The following is a 24,478-nucleotide window of genomic DNA, read 5'->3' as shown; positions in this document are numbered from 1 at the left end:
GCGAGCAGTTTCAACAAGCACAAAGGTGCCGTCATGGCAACAGCTCAGATCAGTCCAAGAGAGAATGTGAAACTGTCAACATTCCACTTGTGGGATTTACGTGAATGATATTCAGTCACCCGCCAGTCACGTACTGAAGCCAGTGCCATGGACATAACTGCGAGCAGAAGGGAGGCTTTAAAAACCTCGGGCCAGCAACGTCCAGCATTAATGTGCTAAACCTCTTTGCCCGGTCTCGATCTCTCAGTCCCTCACGCTCTCTGAGATATTTAAGTGCTTTCTGCTATAACTATATCTTCAGTCCAGTGATGCTGTCCACGCAAATTGCAGATTCTGTCCTGTCACCAATATGTGTTGTTACGCCTCAAACCAACAACAGAAGATGGAATTCAAAAGGGTTAAATTTTAACTTTATATTTATTAACAATATGATGTCTTAACCCAATTAACCCCACTATAAATAACTATATCAAATATACAAATTTATGAAGAGTCTGAGCCCAATATTCAAAAAGAGAAAAATCTCCAAAAACCCACACCAGGTGAGTCAGTCAGTCCAAAAACACAGTCCACAGAACTCAATCCCAAAGCTCAATGTCCAAATTCAGTTCCCTCAACTGAATAACAAAAGGACGCCGTATTGTACGTTAAAGAGAGAAATGACTGATGTGACGTTGCCATAAACTTACAAATCCTTTTGCAAGGCCTCCTTAGATGATTTCGCTCGGTTCTCAAATTGTGGTTTTTAAACCCTTCATTAATTTATGAGGTATGTGCCTTTCACACAGCTCTCCTGGTTGGTCTCTGCTGCTCCAACTGCCTCTCCAACTTCTGTTCTGAACGTACCATTCTCTCTTGACTCAGCTGCACCACAAATCACACAGAGTTCCCAGCAGAATTCCATCTTTTATGATGACAGTCCACAGTCCAAAAGGTCAGTCCATGGTCCATAACTCTGTGTGTGTGTGTGTGTGTGTGTGTGTGTGTGTGTGTGTGTGTGTGTGTGTGTGTGTGTGTGTGTGTGTGTGTGTGTGTGTGTGTGTGTGTGTGTGTGTGTGTGTGTGCGTACACATGGCCCAGAGAAATGCTGTTTCATCCAGTTGTGCATGTACAGTCAGATGATACATGGAACGCTGCGGTTGGAGAGCAGCAGCAATCATTAACAGGTCATGCCCTGTTCTCACTGCTGCCATCAGGAAAGAGGTACAAGTGCCACAAGACTCACACCACCCGGTTCGCAAAAGCTTCTACATCTCAACTGTCAGACTCCTGAACAACAGATAAATTTAAGGACTCTTACTTGCACATTAATTAATACTGAATATTTAATTTTCTGTTTTTGCACAGTCAGTTTGCTTACATTTCTTTCTTCTTGAGTACAGTTTTGAGTTACCAGTAATTAGAAATTCCCGTTGTTTTTCAGTGAGAAGGATCCATGAATGAGTGGGAGTTGGCAGGAGATATGATTGGAGACCATGCTTGCAGGTGACTTCAATAGAGGTAAGACTGCCACATTACAGGACAGACGGCAGGTAAAGTGGGACAGACTAGATGCAGGTAGGTTGTTCCCAATGCTGGGAAAAAACTAGAACCAGGGGTCACAGTTTAAGGATAAGGGGAAAGGTTTTTAGGACTGAGATGAGGAAAAATTTCTTCTCTCAGAGGGTGGTGGATCTGTGGAATTCTTTGCCACAGGAAGTAGTTGAGGCTGGTTTCTTGTCAATATTTAAAATTAGGTTAGATTTGGCCCTTATGGCTATGGGGATCAAGGGATATGGGGAGAAGGCAGGAACCGGGTATTGATCAGCCATGATCATATTGAATGGTGGTGTAGGCTTGAAGGGCCAAATGGCCTATTCCTGCACCTATTTTTCTATGTTTCTATGTTCAACAACACATCAGGGCTGCAGCTCTCCTCTCTTCCTGCAATGTAGCTCAAAGTTCAAATTTATCGTCAGAATACGTACATGACATCGCATATAATCCTGAGATTCTTTTTCCTGTGGATCAGGCAGAATTTCTAATTACTGATAACTGTTCTCAAGAAGTAAGAAATGTATACAAAAGGAAGGAAGGTAAACAAACTGACTGTGCAAATACAGAGGCTGACAGCATCGAATCCACGCTGCTGAAGATCCAACTGCGCTGGGCAGGTCACGTCTCCAGAATGGAAGTCCATCGCCTTCCAAAGATCGTGTAATATGGCGAGCTCTCCACTGGCCACCGTGACAGAGGTGCACCAAAGAAGAGGTAAAAAGACTGCCTAAAGAAATCTCTTGGTGCCTGCCACATTGACCACCGCCAGTGGGCTGATATCGCCTCCAACCGTTGCATTGAAGAATGCAATCTCGCGTGCAGGGAAAAATAAAGAAAGTCGACTTCATGGTGTGGTGAAAGAAATGAGTGAGTGTATTTTTTTATTTGTTTGCAAGCTGTGGTAAATCAGTGCTGTTACAAGATTTACAGGTGTGAACTCATCTGTCACCAAATTCAAGGGCAATTTTTTTCTTGCCATTGTTGGAATCCAGCTGACATTAGTAAAACAATGCTGCCTTTGCTCCGTTCTAACTGAACCCTATCTGCAACTCTGCACAGTTTACTTAACTACTATGGGTTGACCAGCTAGATTGCACACAAAATGAACTTTCTCACTGTGCATTGGAACACATGACAATAAACTTGAAGGAAGGGATGAGATTGAGAGTGGTGGATGGGATGCCAATCATGGAGGCTGCTTTGGCCTTGAGTGCTCCATTGCTAGATCCACACCATCATGTACTTGTAGGTGGGTGTCAAAAAACTTTAAGTACGGGCTGTGTTGTATGCGAAGTAGGCCAGTGAGAGAGGAAACCTTGGGACAACAAACATCCCTGGGTCAGGTCAGATGTGGGAGCACCATCAAGTGAAGTCAAAATGTGCAAATAGTTTTCTCATATAATCACTGAATGAACACTCCAGACCAATACAGAGGCTTGTCACTGGGAATTTCTTTGACAAAAACTAAATGCAAGGCTGAGAAAGCCCATGGGGCACAGTCTGGAAGGTCTTACATTCTCTGTGCATTAGGCAGGAGAGGAGAGTTGAAGTTCAGGCCTCCTTTCATTCATGATTTTTTTTCTCTTCTTATGAACATAATACTTAAGGAAAGATTTGACTTCATGAAGGGAAAACCAGAGGTATAGGATCCAATAATGACTGGGGGATCAGAGGTTGAGAGGGTGAGCAAATTTAAGGACTTGGGAGTCACCATCTCAGAGGATTTTCTTGCATTCAACACACTCATATGGCATCATGAGGCAAGCACGTCAGTGCCTCTCCTTCCTCAGGAGTTTAGTATAATATTGGAAAACCCAGCAAATTTCTACAGATGTGTAGTGGAAAATGTGCTGAACGGCTGCATCTCGGTCTGGCACGGGAGCACCAATACCCCTGATTGGAACGCCCAACAAAAGGTGGTGGACACAGCCCAGGACGTCACAGACAAAACCCTTCCTGCCATCGAGAGCACCTAAGGCAGGGGTGTCAAACTCAAATTCACGGAGGGCCAAAATTTAAAACTTGGACTAAGTCGAGGGCCGAACTAAATATTTATTGAAAATTTTCAACAACATCTGCATGTTTTCTCTTCTTTCAACATATGTAATGTTAAACTTTAGGATATAACTTTAGGAGGATAATGTTACAGGTCAGGAGTAGGTAGCTCAAGTTCACCCTTTGCTTGACCTGAGGGAAACCTATTTGGTCCCTGTGGAGATGTAGTCAGCATTCACAGGCTGTGTCCATTTTCGCCTCCATCAGGACTCAGCATTTCCTGCTCACTCCTCAGGCTCGAGGCCTCTATTCACCCTCGACCCACCATCCCTCTACCTGACCAGTCCTTTACCCAACCTCTACTCACCCCTCACTCCGCTCGCTCTGCCTCTACCCACCCCATCCTATACACGCCCCTCTACTGCCTCTCCCCTCAACCTGTTCCTCCCTCTACCCGTCTCTCACCCTCTAATCACCCCTCCCCTACTCACCCTGCCCCTCCCCTTTTACCTCTTCCCTATCCACCCCTCCTTCTACTCATCCCTCCCTCAAACTGCCCCTCGCACCACCATAACTTCCCCTGCCCATTACTCCTCACCTACACCCTCTGCCCACCCCTGCTTAGAAACCCACTCAGGCCCAGCGCACTGCCAATCAGCCTTTGCGGACAGCCACCATCTCTCTCTTCACGTGCAGGGCCGAACCAGCCGTCCCTGGGGTCCGCGCGGGTGCAAGCGCTGAAGGCCGTGGCGACCGGGAGAAGTGCGCTCGCGCTGTGGAAGGGCCGTCCGGTGCCAGTCGCGTGGGGCTCGCGCTTCCCGGGGGCCGTGCGCAGCCTGCCATGCCCGTCGCGCCAACAGGAAATCACAGGCACTCGCCAATCCGCCGCACCGCTCGACAGGTGGGAGAAGTGACTGGTTGTGCGGGGAGCCTTCCAACTGGCTTGCCGGCTGATGACATTGACAGACTTCTCGTGTTACAATTTCTCGTGTTACAATGGGGAAGGATGTGCAATGAAGGGGGAGGATGGTGGGGGTGACATTACCAAAAAACAGCATCGGCTCTCGCTGCAGGGCGGGCCACCTCTAATACATTTTTGAAATGATCTTGTGGGCCAAATATAATTATATCGCGGGCCAAATTTGGCCCGCAGGCCAGAGTTTGACATGTGTGACCTAAGGGGAGCGCCGCCATCGGAGAAGAAACAGCAATCATCAAGGATCCACACCACCCAGCATTTGCTCTGTTCTCGCTGCTGCCATCAGGAAAGAAGGCTAGGTGCCAAAAGACTCGCACCACCAGGTTCAGGAACAGCTGCTACCCCTCCACCATCAGACCCCTCAACAACAAACTGAATCAGGGACTCATTTAAGGGCTCTTATTTTTGCAGTTCATTGGGTTTTTTTTCTCTCTGCATTTCCCAGTCAGTTTGTTTACATTTCTTTATTTGTTTACATGTGTACGTTGTGTACATTTTTTTCCCACACTACCAGTAAGAGATAATTCTGCCTCTCCTGCAGGAAAAAGAATCTCAGGGTTGTATGTGATGTCATGTATGTACTTGGACAATAAATCTGAAATCTCAACATCAAAGATTTCAGTCAACCACTTTTTCAGACCAGAAGTTGCTTGGGAACTTGATGTGGAGCTGACAGATTTCTTACACTGCTACAAGGAACACACCGCACAACTAACCCTGAGGTGTGTGATAGTACACATCCATCACCAATGTACATAGTGTATATAGTTACTGTATCTAGACTGTGCTTACAGCGATTGGCTGAGAGCTAAGCCACACCTATTGTCTGGGCCTTAAAGGGTTGTGTCCCTAGCCAGGTCGGATCATTCCGGACTGGTCGGCCACCTGTGAAGAGCTCCAGTCTTTTGCTAATAAAAGCCTTGGTTTGGATCAACAAGTCTTTGGTTCTTTCGACGAGCTCTACAAGGTGTTAATTTGTTGCGGTTGCATATTCACCTTCATCAGGAGCGGTGCCGGTCGCCGCCCATGATGTAAGCGAGGCGACGTGTATTGGGGGTTAATAGCACACATGAGCGGGTGTGCTAAGCATCAGTTTACAAGTGATAGATCTCAGGTGCAGGTGGAGGAGAGTGAGAGCGTCGGGATCACCTGTGTGGTGGTAAGCCAATGAGAAGGTCCAAGTGGTTTGGCTGAGTGGTGTTTGGGGAGATGACGAATGCAATCTTATGTCTGGTAAATAATAAAGAAAGTCGACTTCATGGTGAGCTGAAAGAAACGAGTAAGTGTCTTCTTTATTTGTTTGTAAGCTGGGGCTAAATCGATACTATTCTAAGTTGCATTGAGATGGTGGACACATCAGTGTCTCAAATTCCTCCCTCTTAAACCTATGCTCATACAGCTGATCAGAGCCAGAATGTGGATGGATCTGTATCAATGGGACCAACGTTCATCATAGGACACCTGGGACCCACACAGTGTATTGTACAGATAATGATCAATACTATGCTGTTAATATGAGCCTACCGATAAGAAATGGTTAGCATACCAGTTAGCGCAACACCATCAGGAACTAGGTCATCTGGTTGCTCCAGCTTCCTCCCACATTCCAAAGACTTATGGGGTTAGTAGGTTAATTGGGTGACGTGAGTGCATTTGGGCTCCCTGGACTCGTGGGCTCTAAGGGCCTGTAACAGTGCTGTTTCTCTAAATTAAATACAAATAAGTTGAAAGAGCTGGGAGCTAAGTGGAGAACCAACTCACTCGTTTTGGGTGAGCTGGTGAATCACTGACCAATGAAACACCACCACAGCAATATGTAGAAAATTACTGAGGCCAGGAGATGCTGGCAAACTCTTTTGTACAGATATTGGGATCTCAGTGTAGATTTCTGGATGTCAGCTAAAAACAGCATTAGGCTGCTCTGTAGTAATCCCACAACAGATAATTCTGCCAATCTTTATCGTCTAGACTCCTGGATCAGGTATGAAGCTAACAGCTAAAGGGCTGGCTCAAGTCACTCACTCCTAAACCAAAGCAAGCGAATAAGGTGTTGGTATTGTAAAGCGCCAGGTAATCTTGAAATGTAAATGATTCCAAATGAAATGAATAAAGGTTGCTGTATTTTTCAAACCATCTTCAATATTTGGAGATTCAATTGTGTGTGTACGTGTGTTTGTCTTTGTGTATGTTCATGTATATCTTTGTGTATGCCCTGCATGTGTTCATGTATGATTTTGTGTGTGTGCACGTGCATGTGTGCCTGAGTGTAGATGCATGAGTGTGTCTTTGAGTGTGCACGTGCTTGTGTACGTCTGTCTGTATGTGTTTCTGATGGTTTGTGTGTGTGTGTGTGTGTCCATGTGCATATCGTGGGCGTGTGCCATTGTGCGTGTTTGAGTATGTGCATGTGTGTGTGCACACACAATTGCGTATGAGAATGCTATGCCCTGAGGAAGACTTCTGGCAGACAGTTATAAGTAACAGAGTTGAATGAGTTTTATGAGTGATCTTTCTGTAAATGAGAAATCCTTCAAGTCGCACAAAACGAATACCTTCCTCAACATTTCACTGGTAATTATTGTTTCTGGCAGATATCAAGGATGCACTCGACAGCGCCATCCCAAAAATGATCAAAGCACCCCATACTTTGACAAAGCATGATACTGTCACTAGGGAAATCCAACTCACTATTTCAGAGACCTTCTCTGTGTACCAAGTATAATGAACAAATCCCTTCACTGTACCAGGTATAATGAATGTACCCATCACAGTACCAGGTATAATGATCAAACCCCATCGCTGTACCAGGTGTAATGACCAAACCCCATCGCTGTACCAGGTATAATGACCAAACCCCATCGCTGTACCAGGTATAATGACCAAACCCCATCGCTGTACCAGGTATAATGACCAAACCCCATCGCTGTACCAGGTAAAATGACCTAACTCCATCACAGTACCAGATATAATGACCAAACCCCATCGCTGTACCAGGTATAATGACCAAACCCCATCGCTGTACCAGGTATAATGACCTAACTCCATCACAGTACCAGGTATAATGACCTAACTCCATCACAGTACCAGATATAATGACCAAACCCCATCGCTGTACCAGGTATAATGACCAAACCCCATCACCGTACCAGGTATAATAACCAAACCCCATCGCTGTACCAGGTATAATGACCAAACCCCATCACCGTACCAGGTATAATGAACAAATCCCATCGCTGTACAGGTATAATGAATGTACCCATCACAGTACCAGGTATAATGACCAAACCCCATCGCTGTACCAGGTATAATGACCAAACCCCATCGCTGTACCAGGTATAATGACCAAACCCCATCGCTGTACCAGGTATAATGACCAAACCCCATCGCTGTACCAGGTATAATGACCTAACTCCATCACAGTACCAGATATAATGACCAAACCCCATTGCTGTACCAGGTATAATGACCAAACCCCATCGCTGTACCAGGTATAATGACCTAACTCCATCACAGTACCAGGTATAATGACCTAACTCCATCACAGTACCAGATATAATGACCAAACCCCATCGCTGTACCAGGTATAATGACCAAACCCCATCACTGTACCAGGTATAATAACCAAACCCCATCGCTGTACCAGGTATAATGACCAAACCCCATCACCGTACCAGGTATAATGACCAAACCCCATCACCGTACCAGGTATAATAACCAAACCCCATCGCTGTACCAGGTATAATGACCAAACCCCATCACCGTACCAGGTATAATAACCAAACCCCATCGCTGTACCAGGTATAATGACCAAACCCCATCACCGTACCAGGTATAATGACCAAACCCTATCACTGAACCACGTATAATGACCAAACCCCATCACTGTACCAGGTATAATGAATAAATCCCATTGTTGTACGATGCCGCTTTAGTTGCCCATTCAGAGCCAGCTCTTCAGCGCTTGACGTCCTGCTTTGCGGAAACTGCCAAAATGTTTGGCCTGGAAGTCAGCCTGAAGAAAACTGAGGTCCTCCATCAGCCAGCTCCCCACCATGACTACCAGCCCCCCCACATCTCCATCGGGCACACAAAACTTAAAACGGTCAACCAGTTTACCTATCTCGGCTGCACCATTTCATCAGATGCAAGGATCGACAATGAGATAGACAACAGACTCGCCAAGGCAAATAGCGCCTTTGGAAGACTACACAAAAGAGTCTGGAAAAACAACCAACTGAAAAACCTCACAAAGATAAGCGTATACAGAGCCGTTGTCATACCCACACTCCTGTTCGGCTCCGAATCATGGGTCCTCTACCGGCACCACCTACGGCTCCTAGAACGCTTCCACCAGCGTTGTCTCCGCTCCATCCTCAACATCCATTGGAGCGCTCACACCCCTAACGTCGAGGTACTCGAGATGGCAGAGGTCGACAGCATCGAGTCCACGCTGCTGAAGATCCAGCTGCGCTGGATGGGTCACGTCTCCAGAATGGAGGACCATCGCCTTCCCAAGATCGTGTTATATGGCGAGCTCTCCACTGGCCACCTTGACAGAGGTGCACCAAAGAAAAGGTACAAGGACTGCCTAAAGAAATCTCTTGGTGCCTGCCACATTGACCACCGCCAGTGGGCTGATAACGCCTCAAACCGTGCATCTTGGCGCCTCACAGTTTGGCGGGCAGCAGCCTCCTTTGAAGAAGACCGCAGAGCCCACCTCACTGACAAAAGGCAAAGGAGGAAAAACCCAACACCCAACCCCAACCAACCAATTTTCCCCTGCAACCGCTGCAATCGTGTCTGCCTGTCCCGCATCGGACTTGTCAGCCACAAACGAGCCTGCAGCTGACGTGGACTTTTTACCCCCTCCATAAATCTTCGTCCGCGAAGCCAAGCCAAAGACCAGGTATAATGAACAAATCTCATCACTGTACAGGTATAATGAATGTACCCATTCAGCCAAGACTCGATTGATCAAAGAACTTTCTTTCATGTCTAAGATATATCAAAGTACTATCTACTCTTTTAAAAAATGTGAGAAATTTATTGGCTACCTGGCCAATGGTGAAGCAGAGTGCCTGCTCATTATGATATTATGGAAGCCTGCTGTGCACATATGGCTAAGCAATGTCCTACAGTAAGAAGTGACCACACTTCAAAAGTATTTTACTGGTTGCAACTGTTTCAAAGCCCCCTTATAAACTCTTTCCTCAGTAACTGGTCGTGTTGCAGTGGGTAACATTAACTGCCAGAAAAAAATCTCAGGCAACATCTATTCAAAAAACACAATTCAACTTTCAGGTCTTTCTGATTTAACCTCAAATTTCTGGCATCTTTAATTTTTATTTTCCTTCACTGAGGAGCCATAAATATTGGGCTCGAGACCAAAGCCCTCCTCATGCACAGCTGTGTCGGACTTAATTTTAAATTTTATTTAAATTTTATTTATAGCACGGTATAAAACCCGTGCCGTTCAATTACACCCAAATTAACCTAGAACACTGTATGTTTTGGAGGGTGGGAGGAAACTGAAGCAACATGGGAAAACAGACGCAGTCATGGGGAGAATGTACAAACACCTTACAGATGATGCCAGATTCGAACCGGGGTCGCTGATGCTGTAAAACTGTTGCGCTGAGCTCTGCACTAATCGTGCACTCATTTGTCCTTCAAAGTATTTAAAGGCTGCTCTGCTTGGGTCAACCCATAACCTTTGGATCGATCCTTCATCCAAGGCTTGAATACTTTCAATTACGCCACAATCCCTTAGGATTGGAGTGGTCCAGAAAGTTTGAGAGAGAAGAATCCTCATTTCAGTTCGAAGTAATCTTTGATCTAAACTAGCGCCTCCCACCAAACCCGCCTCGCTCCGCTCCAGTCTATGCTCTTCCACACCAGGGAGAACATCCTCACAGCTCCCTTTTCAAGTTAAACAAGGAAATCTGCAGATGCTGGGATTGAGAGCACTGCACAAATGTGCTGGAGAAACTCAGCAGGTATCACAGCATCCCTAGGAAGTCCATTGCCTGGGGCTGGGACTTTTCGTGAGGTAATATAACTCCCTTTTCAACATCCTTTGCAAATTTCCCTCTGTTCACTTGTGGGAGTGGAGCCGATGAATAGAGGAAAATGACTTGAGAAGAAATTAGAGGAAACTGTCATGTGATTTTAAATGGTTTAAAATTTAGAGCGTTGCCTTAAAATTATTATTTTCAAGGAGGCATTATTTACAGCAGCCTTCTGACCCACTATCAAGATGAAACTAAAAGAGAACAATTGGTGTTAACCATATAACCCTATAACCATTTACGGAGCGGAAACAGGCCATGTTGGCCTTTCGAGTCCGCACCGGTTCACTGATTTTGTGCGCCCTCTTCAGGCATTGGTCCGGGTAGATCTTCATTCAATAACGATGGACGAATTCAACGCAGGTGGAATCTTTACTTAACTAGCTGTCCTTTTGTAAACATGTTGTGACTAAATATTTAAAATGAATAAGTCAAAAGGAAGCCGATTCTCTTCCTCCCATTAATGAGCAAGTTTTCCACCTCTGTAGATCCTGCCTGATGATCATTCATCCCTTTACAAAACCCAGTCAATGAGACAAAAGATCAATAGTCACTGTTGGTAAAGGCAACAAGTCGCACCAAGGTCAGGCAGGCAGGGAGGCCACGTTGACTGCCCACGGCGAATAAACCAGTCACCGCACTTTCAGTGACGTACGACCTGCAGCCTTTTACAGATCGATGGCAATAACCAATGGAGCCTTTCCCTTGCCCTGACACTTTTACACAGTGGTGGAAGAGTACTCAGCATTGCTGAGGTTTGGGTTGGTGCCTGTGGGAGATATTGATGAGCATCTTCTTCAAGCTGAATCCAAAACCTACCTTGTCCAATTAGGTACTAATTTAACTTACTGACAGCAATACATTTTGGCCAGATGCCTAATTAAAATGTTTCCAGATAAGACCAGCAATCTTGGCCCAAATAAATCTGAATTGCCTTCAGAAAAAGTGAAATGGGCTGCTCAAAGTAACAAGGCTATTCTAGAAACAGGATAGAACAAAGGAAGGGTATGTTCAATGATTGCGGAGGAACCAGATGACCTTTCTGCGTGTTATTAGGAAAGAGGGCTGCGATTGGAAAGCAATTTTAGGACTCCTTTCAGGAGCGAGTGGTGCAGGGCAGAGAGGGGAAATGGAGGTAGCCAGTGTGGATCTCTATTTCTGGCTCAGCATGGTGAGTCATGGTTCATAGTGGAAAAGCTTCCCTACTGGAACACCATGCCATGAAATGATTCCTTCATCACATTCACCATATTTATTGATGTCAACCATTTTACTTCCCTATTGCAGGAGTTTCTTTACCCCAGAGGGTGTTGAAGCTATGGAATTTGTTGCTGCGGACGGCTGTGGAGGCCAAGTCACTGGGTGTATTGAAAACGGATGTAGGTAAGTTCTTGATTAGCAAGGGAATCAAAGAGAAGGCAGGAGAAAGGAGTCAAAAAGGATCAGAAATCAGCCATGATGAATGGCAGGGAGATCCAATGGGCCAAGTGGCCTGTTTTATGCGCAGCTAATCTCACACCCAGGTGGAGTGGCCAATTATAAATGAAAAGAGGAAAAATATTGCATAGATAGAAAATATAGAGCAAAATGACTTGAAGCTCGCGAAGCCTGGTCGTCAGGGTGCATAGGGAGGATGAAGAATCTTCCAGGCCGATTACCTGTTTTGGTGAAAGGGCCGTGGAGCTAATAACTCTCTGGCAAGAGGGCGATGTCCTTCCATGCTGACAAGATGACCGCAGAGATGGTCAAGGGGAAGTGTTCACACTGGGAAAATAAGTATTGACAGCTCGTTTTCCTGAGGCACTAGCATGTGGCGGATAAGCCGCAGGAGCTTTATTTGGCATCCTCTTGTCACATCCTGCAGCTGAAACAGATAATGTCTGTAAAATTAGCTGTGTTGTATCCCAGACTCAAAAATCCTTTCACTGAGACAATCAGAAAATGGGTACTGACTCAAAAAGCAAAACACTGCAATCTGATTATTATTGCCATGGCCACCTGTGTATGAAGGACAGATCCAAATGTGACAGAGCATCTCTTCATTTTCTCCCATAAATAACCCACTGAGAGGAAACAAGGGCCAGCTATAATTGGGTGGCAGGGCTAAAGTCACAGTAAAGCACATTTTGAAAAAATATATTTAGACAGCCTGTTATGTTCCCTAAAGTGTTGCAGTAGATTTTGTGTGGCTTGCTTGGTGACTGAACAGATATGGCCTGGGGCACGTTGCTCCTTTACAACTCATTATTTTGCAGCCGGCCTGGAGAAACATGACAACGGCCGAGGCTGGAACTCTGAGCAAACAACCAGCTGCTTGAGGTACCCAGTGGGTCAGGCAGTATCCGTGAGCAGAAAGGTTCAGTTAAAGTTTCGGTTTTGGATTCTCCATCTAGGGTTCTGACCTGAACGCTGACTGACCATTTCCTCCCACGGATGCTGCCTGAACCGCGGTGCTGAGTTCCTCCGGCAGCAGTTTGTCTGCCAGTAATTTCACTGCTAATATTCATACTCTTGGGGAGGCAGAGGAAGAAAGACTTGCAAACCTACTCGCCTTTTACTGCTTCAGCGCATCACCCTGCACCGACCGCACAGTCAACGAGAAAATTTTTGATACCTGGTTGTCATTGCGTAGGAAGCCTGATAGCCTGATAGCTAATCTTCGCTAGGATTCTCCTAAATAGAATAATACCTAGTGTCGCTGAGAATATTCTCCCAGAATCACAGTGCGGCTTTCGCGCAAACAGGGGAACCACTGACATGGTCTTTGCCCTCAGACAGCTCCAAGAAAAGTGCAGAGAACAAAACAAAGGACTCTACATCACCTTTGTTGACCTCACCAAAGCCTTCGACACCGTGAGCAGGAAAGGGCTTTGGCAAATACTAGAGCGCATCGGATGTCCCCCAAAGTTCCTCAACATGATTATCCAACTGCACGAAAACCAACAAGGTCGGGTCAGATACAGCAATGAGCTCTCTGAACCCTTCTCCATTAACAATGGCGTGAAGCAAGGCTGTGTTCTCGCACCAACCCTCTTTTCAATCTTCTTCAGCATGATGCTGAACCAAGCCATGAAAGACCCCAACAATGAAGACGCTGTTTACATCCGGTACCGCACGGATGGCAGTCTCTTCAATCTGAGGCGCCTGCAAGCTCACACCAAGACACAAGAGAAACTTGTCCGTGAACTACTCTTTGCAGATGATGCCGCTTTAGTTGCCCATTCAGAGCCAGCTCTTCAGCGCTTGACGTCCTGCTTTGCGGAAACTGCCAAAATGTTTGGCCTGGAAGTCAGCCTGAAGAAAACTGAGGTCCTCCATCAGCCAGCTCCCCACCATGACTACCAGCCCCCCCACATCTCCATCGGGCACACAAAACTCAAAACGGTCAACCAGTTTACCTATCTCGGCTGCACCATTTCATCAGATGCAAGGATCGACAATGAGATAGACAACAGACTCGCCAAGGCAAATAGCGCCTTTGGAAGACTACACAAAAGAGTCTGGAAAAACAACCAACTGAAAAACCTCACAAAGATAAGCGTATACAGAGCCGTTGTCATACCCACACTCCTGTTTGGCTCCGAATCATGGGTCCTCTACCGGCACCACCTACGGCTCCTAGAACGCTTCCACCAGCGTTGTCTCCGCTCCATCCTCAACATCCATTGGAGCGCTCACACCCCTAACGTCGAGGTACTCGAGATGGCAGAGGTCGACAGCATCGAGTCCACGCTGCTGAAGATCCAGCTGCGCTGGATGGGTCACGTCTCCAGAATGGAGGACCATCGCCTTCCCAAGATCGTATTATATGGCGAGCTCTCCACTGGCCACCGTGACAGAGGTGCACCAAAGAAAAGGTACAAGGACTGCCTAAAGAAATCTCTTGGTGCCTGCCACATTGACCACCGCCAGTGGGCTGATAACGCCTCAAACCGTGCATCTTGGCGCCTCACAGTTTGGCGGGCAGCAGCCTCCTTTGAAGAAGACCGCAGAGCCCACCTCACTGACAAAAGGCAAAGGAGGAAAAACCCAACACCCAACCCCAACCAACCAATTTTCCCTTGCAACCGCTGCAATCGTGTCTGCCTGTCCCGCATCGGACTGGTCAGCCACAAACGAGCCTGCAGCTGACGTGGACTTTTTTACCCCCTCCATAAATCTTCGTCCGCGAAGCCAAGCCAAAGAAAAGAATGCATGCACAATAATCTCTCACAGACACCCACTGTGAAAATATGAAACAATCTGAATTTGTTACTTTGACTGTGGGATGGGTTTTCCTCGGGAACCGGGATAAAACATGAGGAAAGTATCCCTTCGAACACACAGAAACTTCAAGATCTAAATCAGGTATTAAATAAAATCACAAAAAGCAACATACCAAAAAATACAGAAATCTTTCTTCTAAGTAATATAAGAAGTAAAGAATTAGGCCTCAAACTGGATGAAGCGCAAAAAAAGATTTATTATGATAGCCTTATCTGTAGCAAAAAAATGTATAATGTCAACTTGGAAATCAGAAGAGAGCCTGAGACTAGAGCAATGGTACATGAAAATTAATAAATGTATTCCATTGGAAAAAATAACGTATAATTTAAAAAATACGGTCACATTATTTGAACAAATTTGGGAACTGTAATGGAACACAACAGAGAGGGCTTACTGTGGACCTCCACACCCTAGAATGATAGAATGAGAAGAAGACGAAAAGAACTGACCCAGTGTGTAAAAGTAGATGACACAATTTTCTTGTTTATTTTTATTGTGTGATGACATTGTTTAATGGGTTTATTGTATTGAATATGAAAAAACCTCACAAAGATTAGCGTATACAGAGCTGTTGTCATACCCACACTCCTGTTCGGCTCCGAATCATGGGTCCTTTACTGGCATCACCTAGGGCTCCTAGAATGCTTCCACCAGCGTTGTCTCCACTCCATCCTCAACATTCATTGGAGCGACTTCATCTCCAACATCGAAGTACTCGAGATGGCAGAGGCCGACAGCATCGAATACACGCTGTTGAAGATCCAACTGCGCTGGGTAGGGCATGTCTCCAGAATGGAGGACCATCGCCTTCCCAAGATCGTGTTATATGGCGAGCTCTCCACTGGCCACCGAGATAGAGGTGCACCAAAGAAGAGGTACAAGGACTGCCTAAAGAAAGCTCTTGGTGCCTGCCCCATTGACCACCACCAGTGGGCTGATATCGCCTCAAACCGTGCATCTTGGCGCCTCACCGTTCGGCGGGCAGCAACCTCCTTTGAAGAATACCGCAGAGCCCACCTCACTGACAAAAGAAAAAGGAGGAAAAACCCAACACCCAACCTCAACCCACCAATTTTCCCCTGCAACCGCTGCAACCGTGTCTGCCTGTCCCGCATCGGACTTGTCAGCCACAAACGAGCCTGCAGCTGACGTGGACATTTACCCCCCTCCATAAATCTTCGTCTGCGAAGCCAAGCCAAAGAAAAAAGAATGTTGAAAGTTTAGTGGGTTTGGAGGGGGGTGGGAAAGAGGGAGGGAAAGGGGAGAAAATGACACTGTTTCTTCAAGAGGGAAATGTTTGTGTGTATTTTGGTTCATAGTGTGAAAAATAAAAAAAATTTTAAAAAACACACAGAAACTTCTTTTCTCAGAGCCTAATGAATCTCTGACGTCTTTCAGCACAGAAGGGAGTGGAGGCCACAAATCATTTGAAATAGTTCAGCTGGAGATGGATAAATATTTAAAAGACTGACGCAGAGTGGTGAGAGTGTGGAACGAGCAGCCAGCAGAAGTGGTGAATGGGGGCTCAATTTTGACATTTAATAAACATTTGGATAGGTGAATGGATGGGAGGAGTATCAAGGGTGCATGTCAATGGGACTAGGCGGAGTAATGGTTCGGCATGGGCTAGCTGTCGTGTTCTATGATTGTAGGTATTGAGGGTGACAGGATCACATCGAATGTTGGGCCAGGCTTGAGGCACCTATTCCTGGTCTTTTTTTTTCCCCTCCGTGCCCTTGTGCTGTGGTCCTAATGACAGGGATGACATAGAATTGTGAACTTGGCCAGTACATCATGGGCACCAGTCTCCACTCCATTGACGACATCTACAAGAGGCGGTGTTTCGAGAAAGCAGCCTCTATCCTCAAGGACCTCCGCCACCCAGACCATGCCCTCTTCCCTCTGCTACCATCAGGAAGGAGATACAGGAGCCTGAAGACAAACAAAAACAGCTTCTTCCGCTCTGTCACCAGATTTCTGAATGGGTAACGAATCTCACTTTCTCTTAATTTTGCACTAATTTTTTTTAAATGCAATGCAGCCACAAAACAATGAATTTTGCAACAAGATCAGGACGTTAAATTCCGATTCTGATGTCTATAAGGGGAATTTATAAATACTGGGTATTAAGATTAATAATTATTCAAGAACTGCGAGCACAAGAGCTGCCCTCTGAAAGGGTCTTGGTTGGAAACACACTTTGCTCAGGTAGCTGAAAACCATTAGATGCAGGTTCGTTCCTGAACAACGAAATAACGTAGGAGTTGGGCAGCATTCCAGGCTTCCTGTGGCAAGTTAGTAAGAGATTATATATATATATATATTATATATGAACAGGTGCTCCCAGAAAATCTCCTGTGCTTATAAATAATTCATGAAAAGGGCTACATATCCGTCTGAGACCCGAAACTAGACAGAAATACTCTTGTCAACTTGCTCCAAGACTCCAATGAGCATAAATTGGGGTGATATTAGCCTGTTGTCCTATTTCTATTGACTCGCCGTATCACAAAGTCCCTTTAGCACGCTGGGTCTGTGATTGCCATCAAGTGGCCCACTATTATTCTCCACGCTTTCCCTCAACCCCTCCTCCCCCAAATTCTACAACTCATTTACCCCTACAAGCAATTCACACCAACCAACATGTCTTATTTAACAGCTATTGGGCTCTTGAACCTCCCCTTGTTCCACTAAGCAGGGACTGGTCTGACACCACAAAAGGGCTGCACCCATTATTGCAAAATCACTTTATGCACCAGGTTAACTGTGAATATTTATAATTTATCTATCTTTTTTAATGTATCGTCCCTGTTAATTAAACTAGGCAGACTATGGTTTATTTTAGTTCCTTTTGTAGTTGCTACTTTTGTGTTTAACAAAGGACCCATTCAGCTCCAGCAAGTAAGAATTTCAGTGCACATGCACATTATACAATGTATATGATAATAAGCTCATCATTTTGTGGGAATAGGTTTCCTCCATTGTATATAGTTATTGTTGGCTACTGTATATATGGGGCTGGCCCGCCCACTGACGACTCATACCCTATGACTCCTCCCCTGTGGTCTTGGGCGATAAAGGTCGAGCCTCTTCACTCTTCCCTCCATTCCTATACCTGGATTGGGGCCAGCAAGGTTCTTTTGTTTATTAAAACCTATCGTTCCCTCAGCCTCGTCTTGGTGGTTACTGATAGGGCACTACAATTTTCAAACTGGAGCACATGTGGGATATCCACACGGTCAGAGGGAGAATATGCACAGACCATGCAGACGGTAACAAAGGTTAGAATTGAACGTGGGTCAATGGAGCAGCGAGGCAATGGCCCTGTTAGCTGAGTTATTGCATTCCCACCAACTTGACTATAAGACAGGTTAGTCACTGTGCTGAAGGACCACAAGCCAGCTCTCTGAGCTCAATGCATTCATGCTGCAAATTCTAAAACAATAACGCAACTTCTGCAGCCTGTTTCCCCTGAGTGAAGAATGTAGGAAGAGCTTTAGTTTATACACAACTCCCCATCAGCTGACGCTGGAAAATTATGTGGGACCCAAACGGTTCTACATATACTGGACAAATCTCGGGACTGGGTTCAGATTACAGAGGAGAGGTTGAGCAATGGTGCACACAACAGAGATGGGACTTGATGAAGTGGAGTGGGGCAGTCATTAGGCAGGCGACCTGGAGAAATGATCAGGCCAATGACCAAGTCAAAGGCAGTTGACTGGCAGGGCAGACTATGACAACGAGAACAATATGAGTTTATTGACATGCACAGGAGTACATATTAAAATTTATCACATCATATTACTGTGGCACGGTTAGCGTAGCTAATGCAATGCTATTGCAGTGCCAGCGACCCAGGTTTGAATCTGGCACTGTCTATGGGAGTTTGTTCATTCCCCCTGTGACCTGCATGGGTTTTCTGCGGGTGCCCTGGTTTCCTCCCACCCTCCAAAGCATACAGAGTTGGTAGGTTAATTGGGTGTAATTTGGCTGCATTGGTGGCATGGGCCAGAAGAGTGCTCTATCATTAAAATTTAAAAAAGATTAAACTCCTGCCTGCTGCAGCAACACACCTATGTAAAATACACTAACAGTTCATTATATGTATTAAATTATAATGCACCATGAGATTGAATAAATGGTAACAAAATTAAAAGGATAGACAGAAATATATTACCAGTTGCAGACGTGCACAATAAAATGACTTGGATTGGGGCAGATCAGCTCATATTAATCACCATTTAAGGAGCTAAAGTGTGAAGGATATTCTGGTAGAGTATGCAGGCAGCTGGTACGTCTGGCTGCAGCAGTGTTGCTGCGCAACGCATCACCGAGGACAAGTCAGGAAAAATATACCTGCGATAAGATCTTTTCATCTTCCAGAAACTTGACTCTGTTTTCCAGTTGTCTGATGTAGGCACAAGCAGGATCTGGAAAAGGATGACACAGAGGTTAGGGAAGGTGATTAATGTAGATCAGCTGGTGAGTCATCACCTCATCCATCGATAAAAGAGCAGCAGGTCATTCAATATGATCGCACTAATCACCCAAACTACAGACGCTCTTCCCATATCACTTATTTCCTCCAGCAATAAGGAAAATGCCCAGCCCGATGAGGAATAATAACTTGGCTTCAACTGCCTTGAAATAAATCTCCTCACGTCGGCCTTAAATGCTTATTCCTTATCATTAAACTGTATCCCTTCCCAACCTTTCGGAACTAATGCATCGTGTTAGAACATCCTTATGTACAGTACTGCTTTTTCCTATGGACCTTTAAGCTTATCAGAGCAGGATTTACACTTTGAGAAGTGAAAGGAGAATCTTGTTCCTTAATACAGTAAAACGCCAGATCTCTGGCACCTATGGGGATTGATGGATGCTGGATTTGTGTATTTTCCGGTTGCTTGAGACTTACTCTTACAATTCCTAACTAATACGCCTGCATTAAGTATAAACAGTTTAAAAGACCAAAAAACTACACTGTACTTATGCTAAATAAACTTCACCTGCATGAATATATACATATATAAAGCATTTTACTTAATCTTCAGTTACATTCCTTGAAAACATTTAACTGTCACTGCATTTACAGGTTCCTCACCGTGCACGAAGCCTCCCGAAAGATGAACCATAACATTATAGATAACTAACGCCTACCACCCCCCCCCCACCAAAGTTTACTGATAAAGCCTCTGACTGGGGCAGCGCTTACTATATTTAAATAAAATGTTCAATTTAGACATACACCACGGTAACAAGCCATTTAACAGTGCTGTTACAACCATGCCACAATAATGTTCTCTTGTTTATCTCCATCTGAAGCAGAGCCCCAAACTGTTGAGCATGGCAACAGTTAGAATAATCCAGTGGCAGGGATAAAGAGACACTTCAAGAGAGTCACTACAATGGAAGTGGCATCAATCAGCTCTTCATCCTGAGTGATGCCATTTTATTCAAACAAAACTTTATTCAAACATTACTCAAACACAACTTTATTCAAACAGCTAAAACAAGGAAAACACGATTAAGGCATTCTGCTGGCTGAATATTTCCCCCCATCTTCACCTTGAGAACATTTACTTCTACAATTTTAAATTCATTTTTTTTTTTACCTACTATTAATCTATCTATTTATTTATTTATTTATTTTCCCTCGATATTTTTGCTAGTTGCTTGAGACTGCCAGTTGTTTGAATTCCGGATACCAGGGGTTTTCCTGCAATCACCGGGTATTTTTTTTTCTAAATATTTCAGTCAATAATAAAAACCATAAACCGAGCAATGGATTAGGAATCAGTTTCTTTGGGTGGCTACAGTTTAAGACTCACTTTGCATAAATCACCAGCCTGTTCCTCGCTTTGCTTCATGTTAATGGTATGTAACGCGCAACGAACAATAAATGTAATAGCTCCAGTTTTGCCTGCTGATTAAGACAAACATCCATCCCAACATGCTTAGCATGTGACTTTGTGAAATCAATCAAATCAACTACTTTAAAATTGGGCCACAAAATTCCATTCATGCAGTCACTTGCTATTCACAGTTGGGTCAGATTTATAACTGGAATGAGACATGAAAGTCTGCAGTTGCTTTGATTGTGGCGTCCACAGGAGATAGATATATTACCGGCGTTTTGGGCCCGAGCCCTACCTCGAGGTATGAGTAATACCTTGAAGAGGTCTCAGGCCTGAAACGTCGGTAATATATCTTTACTTCCAACGGACGCTGCGGGACCTGCTGCATTCCTTCAGCATTTCTGTGTTTTTACTCAGATTTATATCTTTCTGGAAAATTAAGTTGGTCTGGTCTACAGAGAGTCACTCAAGACTTTCAGGTTAAAGACAAGTGAAGAATGAGGTGTATTCTGCACTGTATAACAACCTGTTTAGGTCATCATGCCCCAAAGGAAGGCTGTCAAGATGAATCAAGGAAAACCGAGCTTAGCTTATCCTAAAAATATATATCAAAACTGCAAGCATCTTATACCACCATTGTATCTGAGTTGTAGTGTATATTATCTCCAAAAGGCACTGACTGCACTCACTTGGATTGGCAATACCAACAGCAATTCCCAATTCCACATGGAAGCACCACTACCTGTGACCCCTCTCCATCTGGCACAATATATTTTATCAATGATCCTGGTTTTAAACCTTGCTATTCCCTACCCATAGGCACCTTCATCAGACATGTTACTGTGGATCAAGAAAGTGGTTCACTATCATATTCTCAAGGACAGTTAGAATTGGACAACAAATGTTGAGGCCGGAGAGGCCCAGATCCAGAAATAACATACGTACCCGCAAGAGAGAGTTTCACTGTAATATAAAAGATGGTCTGAGCCACTGCAATGTGTCAGAAACATAAGGAAGGAGGAGTTTGGACATAATATATAGCATGAATGACTGGGCAAAGACTGGTTCACCAATGCCTCTAGTTTCTAAGGAGCCTGCCATGTCATTGAATACTCTTCTAAACTTCTCTTAGTGCTCTGTGGAAAGAATACTGGCTGTTTGCATCCCTACCTGTCTTGGGAATTGAGTGCCCAAGGACACAGAAGGTAGCAAACATAGGCTCTGACGTCCATTCCAGTACATGAGTTGGTTCCTCAAGAAGGCAGTCAACATCATAAAGGACAGCCATTACCATGTTCATAACCTCTTTGTTTCACACAGTAGATACAGAAACCTGAAGATCAGCACCTCTAGGTTCAAGAATAGTTTCTTTCCAACAGCTATCAGGGCCTTGCTACACTAATCGTAGACTGTGCCAACACCACCAAAAGGACTGTCTGCACTACTGCAATGCCACTTTTTTCTCTTGCACTAGGGTAACAGTTAATATCTATGATCTTTTCTATTCATTGTCTCTTTTAATTCAATTTAGGGGTCACTTTTTTTTGTGAAGTATCTATTCAACTGCAGCAAGGAAGAATTTTGGTGCACATGTACATCATACAATGCATATGGTAATGTGTTTGTTAAGGAAATGTACAACCTCTGAAAACTGAAGCAGATTAATCATTAACTAATATTCCTTAACTATAGTAAATACAGGCAAAGTGCAGTTTGCTTTTCCAAGTTTGGGGTAAATTTGTCCTCGGCAGCAGATGCTAAATATCTGGTTCAGTGGTGACTTTAGTGTGGTCGCCTGCTTCTGAAATTTAGTCAAAACTCCCAAATGCCTGTATAAATAGAACTGCCAATTTAGCAAGGACAAACATTTCTGTTTCTCCGCTCAAATTCTTTTGAACTAAATTCTTCCCTTTTCATTTGTTAATCAAAATTTATGTGAAATTCCAACAAAGCTAGGAGACAGACTTGCAATTGCTGACTTGCAAGTAGGGAAGATAGATCCCAATGATGCATCACCCGTCAGGACATCCCATGGAGCTTTGCAATCAATAGTTGTTCTGAGTTCCAGACACTGTTATTACATTGGAAAGACAGCAGTTGATTCAAGTGCAATTTTGTGCAAAACTGCAACATTTAAAATGATCAATGATTTAGCTTAACACCTGTCAGAATTGTTTGCCCATCTTTAAGGGGAGGAGTAGCTCATAGGATTTATATATCCACTGGGTAGGTCAGAGTGGCCTCAGCTGAACAGCGTATCTAATTGACTGCACCTCTGTCCCTTACAAGCACTGCTCAGAACACCACTGAGATTTCATGCTCAAATGACTCAGAACCAAAAATTGGTTAAGAATTAATACTGGCTCCAACACCAGGCATTCTCATCCATCAAATGGGCAAGAAAGAACAGGAATTTTTTTTAAAAATCTGGTCACCATATAATAAAAAAATAATTTATGTTTAAACAAACACTCCCAACATTGTGATAACTCACTTACATGACTCTCACTGCTCATTGTAGTTTTGAACCAGCAGAATTTGAAATTTAATGTTTTTGCTTATGAACTCTACAGGCCCTTCAGCCCTCAGTGCTGTGATGACCTATATATTCCTATGGGAAAAAAAAAAGCCATTCCTACCTTTCAATTTTTTTTTTCAATTCATTATGCCAATTTATTAAACATAACATAACATAAAAATTACAGCACGGAAACAGGCCATTAGGCCCTTCTAGTCCGCACCGAACCAAACACCCCTTTCTAGTCCCACCTCCCTGCACAATGCCCATAACCCTCCATCTTCTTCTCATCCATATACCTGTCCAACCTTTTCTTAAATAATACAATTGACTCCGCTGCCACTATTTCTCCCGGAAGATCATTCCACACGGCTACCACTCTCTGAGTAAAGAAGTTCCCCCTCATGTTACCTCTAAACCTCTGCCCCTTAATTCTTAACTCATGTCCTCTTGTTTTAATCTTTCCTCCTCTTAACGGAAATAGTCTATCCACATCCACTCTGTCTATCCCTTTCATAATCTTAACTACTTCTATCAAATCCCCTCTCAACCTTCTACGCTCCAAAGAATAAAGACCCAATCTGTCCAATCTCTCCCCATACTCCAGATGCTTAAACCCAGGTAACATTCTGGTAAACCTTCTCTGCACTCTCTCCACTCTGTTTATATCCTTCCTATAATTAGGCGACCAGAACTGCACACAGAACTCCAAATTAGGCCGCATCAACGTCTTATACAATCTCAACATCACCTCCCAACTCCTATATTCCATGCAATGATTGATAAAGGCCAGCATACTAAAAGCTTTCTTCACCACCCTATTCACGTGAGTTTCTACCTTCAGGGAACGATGTACCGTTACTCCTAAATCTTTCTGCTCTTCTGTATTCCTCAATGCTCTCCCATTTACCACGCATGTCCTATTCTGATTCTTCTTACCAAAATGAAGCACCTCACACTTATCAGCATTAAATTCCATCTGCCATTTTTCAGCCCACTTTTCTAAGCAGCCCAAATCCCTCTGCAATCCTTGAAAACCTTCTTCATTATCCACTATTCCACCTATCTTAGTATCGTCTGCATATTTACTAATCCAATTCACCACCCCATCATCTAGATCATTAATGTATATAACGAACAACAATGGGCCCAATACAGATCCTTGAGGCACACCACTGGTCACCGGCCTCCAACCTGACAGACAATTATCCACCACCACTCTTTGGCCTCATAAACCTATATTTTTCTTCCATCC

General features: G+C 44.4%; 1 protein-coding gene and 1 long non-coding RNA gene across 14 annotated transcripts in view; one reads left to right on the top strand and one right to left on the bottom strand.

Annotated features, from left to right (window-relative positions):
- ccdc85ca (coiled-coil domain containing 85C, a) overlaps nt 1-24,478 on the bottom strand; it is a 253,447-nt gene that overhangs the window by 61,308 nt on the left and 167,661 nt on the right. For all 13 annotated transcript variants that reach the window (XR_011351081.1, XR_011351082.1, XM_069916135.1 and 10 more), the window contains exon 2: nt 19,204-19,277. Coding sequence is in view for 11 of the 13 variants with exons in the window: in XM_069916135.1 (XP_069772236.1) it covers nt 19,204-19,277 (74 nt within the window). In the remaining 2 variants the exon portion in view is untranslated. The remainder of the gene's footprint in view (nt 1-19,203; nt 19,278-24,478) is intronic.
- LOC138753297 (uncharacterized) lies at nt 1,064-11,955 on the top strand. The gene is made up of 3 exons (XR_011351085.1): nt 1,064-1,203; nt 1,424-1,500; nt 11,866-11,955. It is a non-coding gene; the product is annotated as an uncharacterized lncRNA (long non-coding RNA).

The sequence above is a fragment of the Narcine bancroftii genome, chromosome 2 (assembly GCF_036971445.1).
Source record: "Narcine bancroftii isolate sNarBan1 chromosome 2, sNarBan1.hap1, whole genome shotgun sequence".
Lineage (NCBI taxonomy): Eukaryota > Metazoa > Chordata > Chondrichthyes > Torpediniformes > Narcinidae > Narcine > Narcine bancroftii.
The sequence above is the reverse complement of the archived record's forward strand: the minus strand, read 5'-3'. Positions and strand labels throughout refer to the sequence as shown.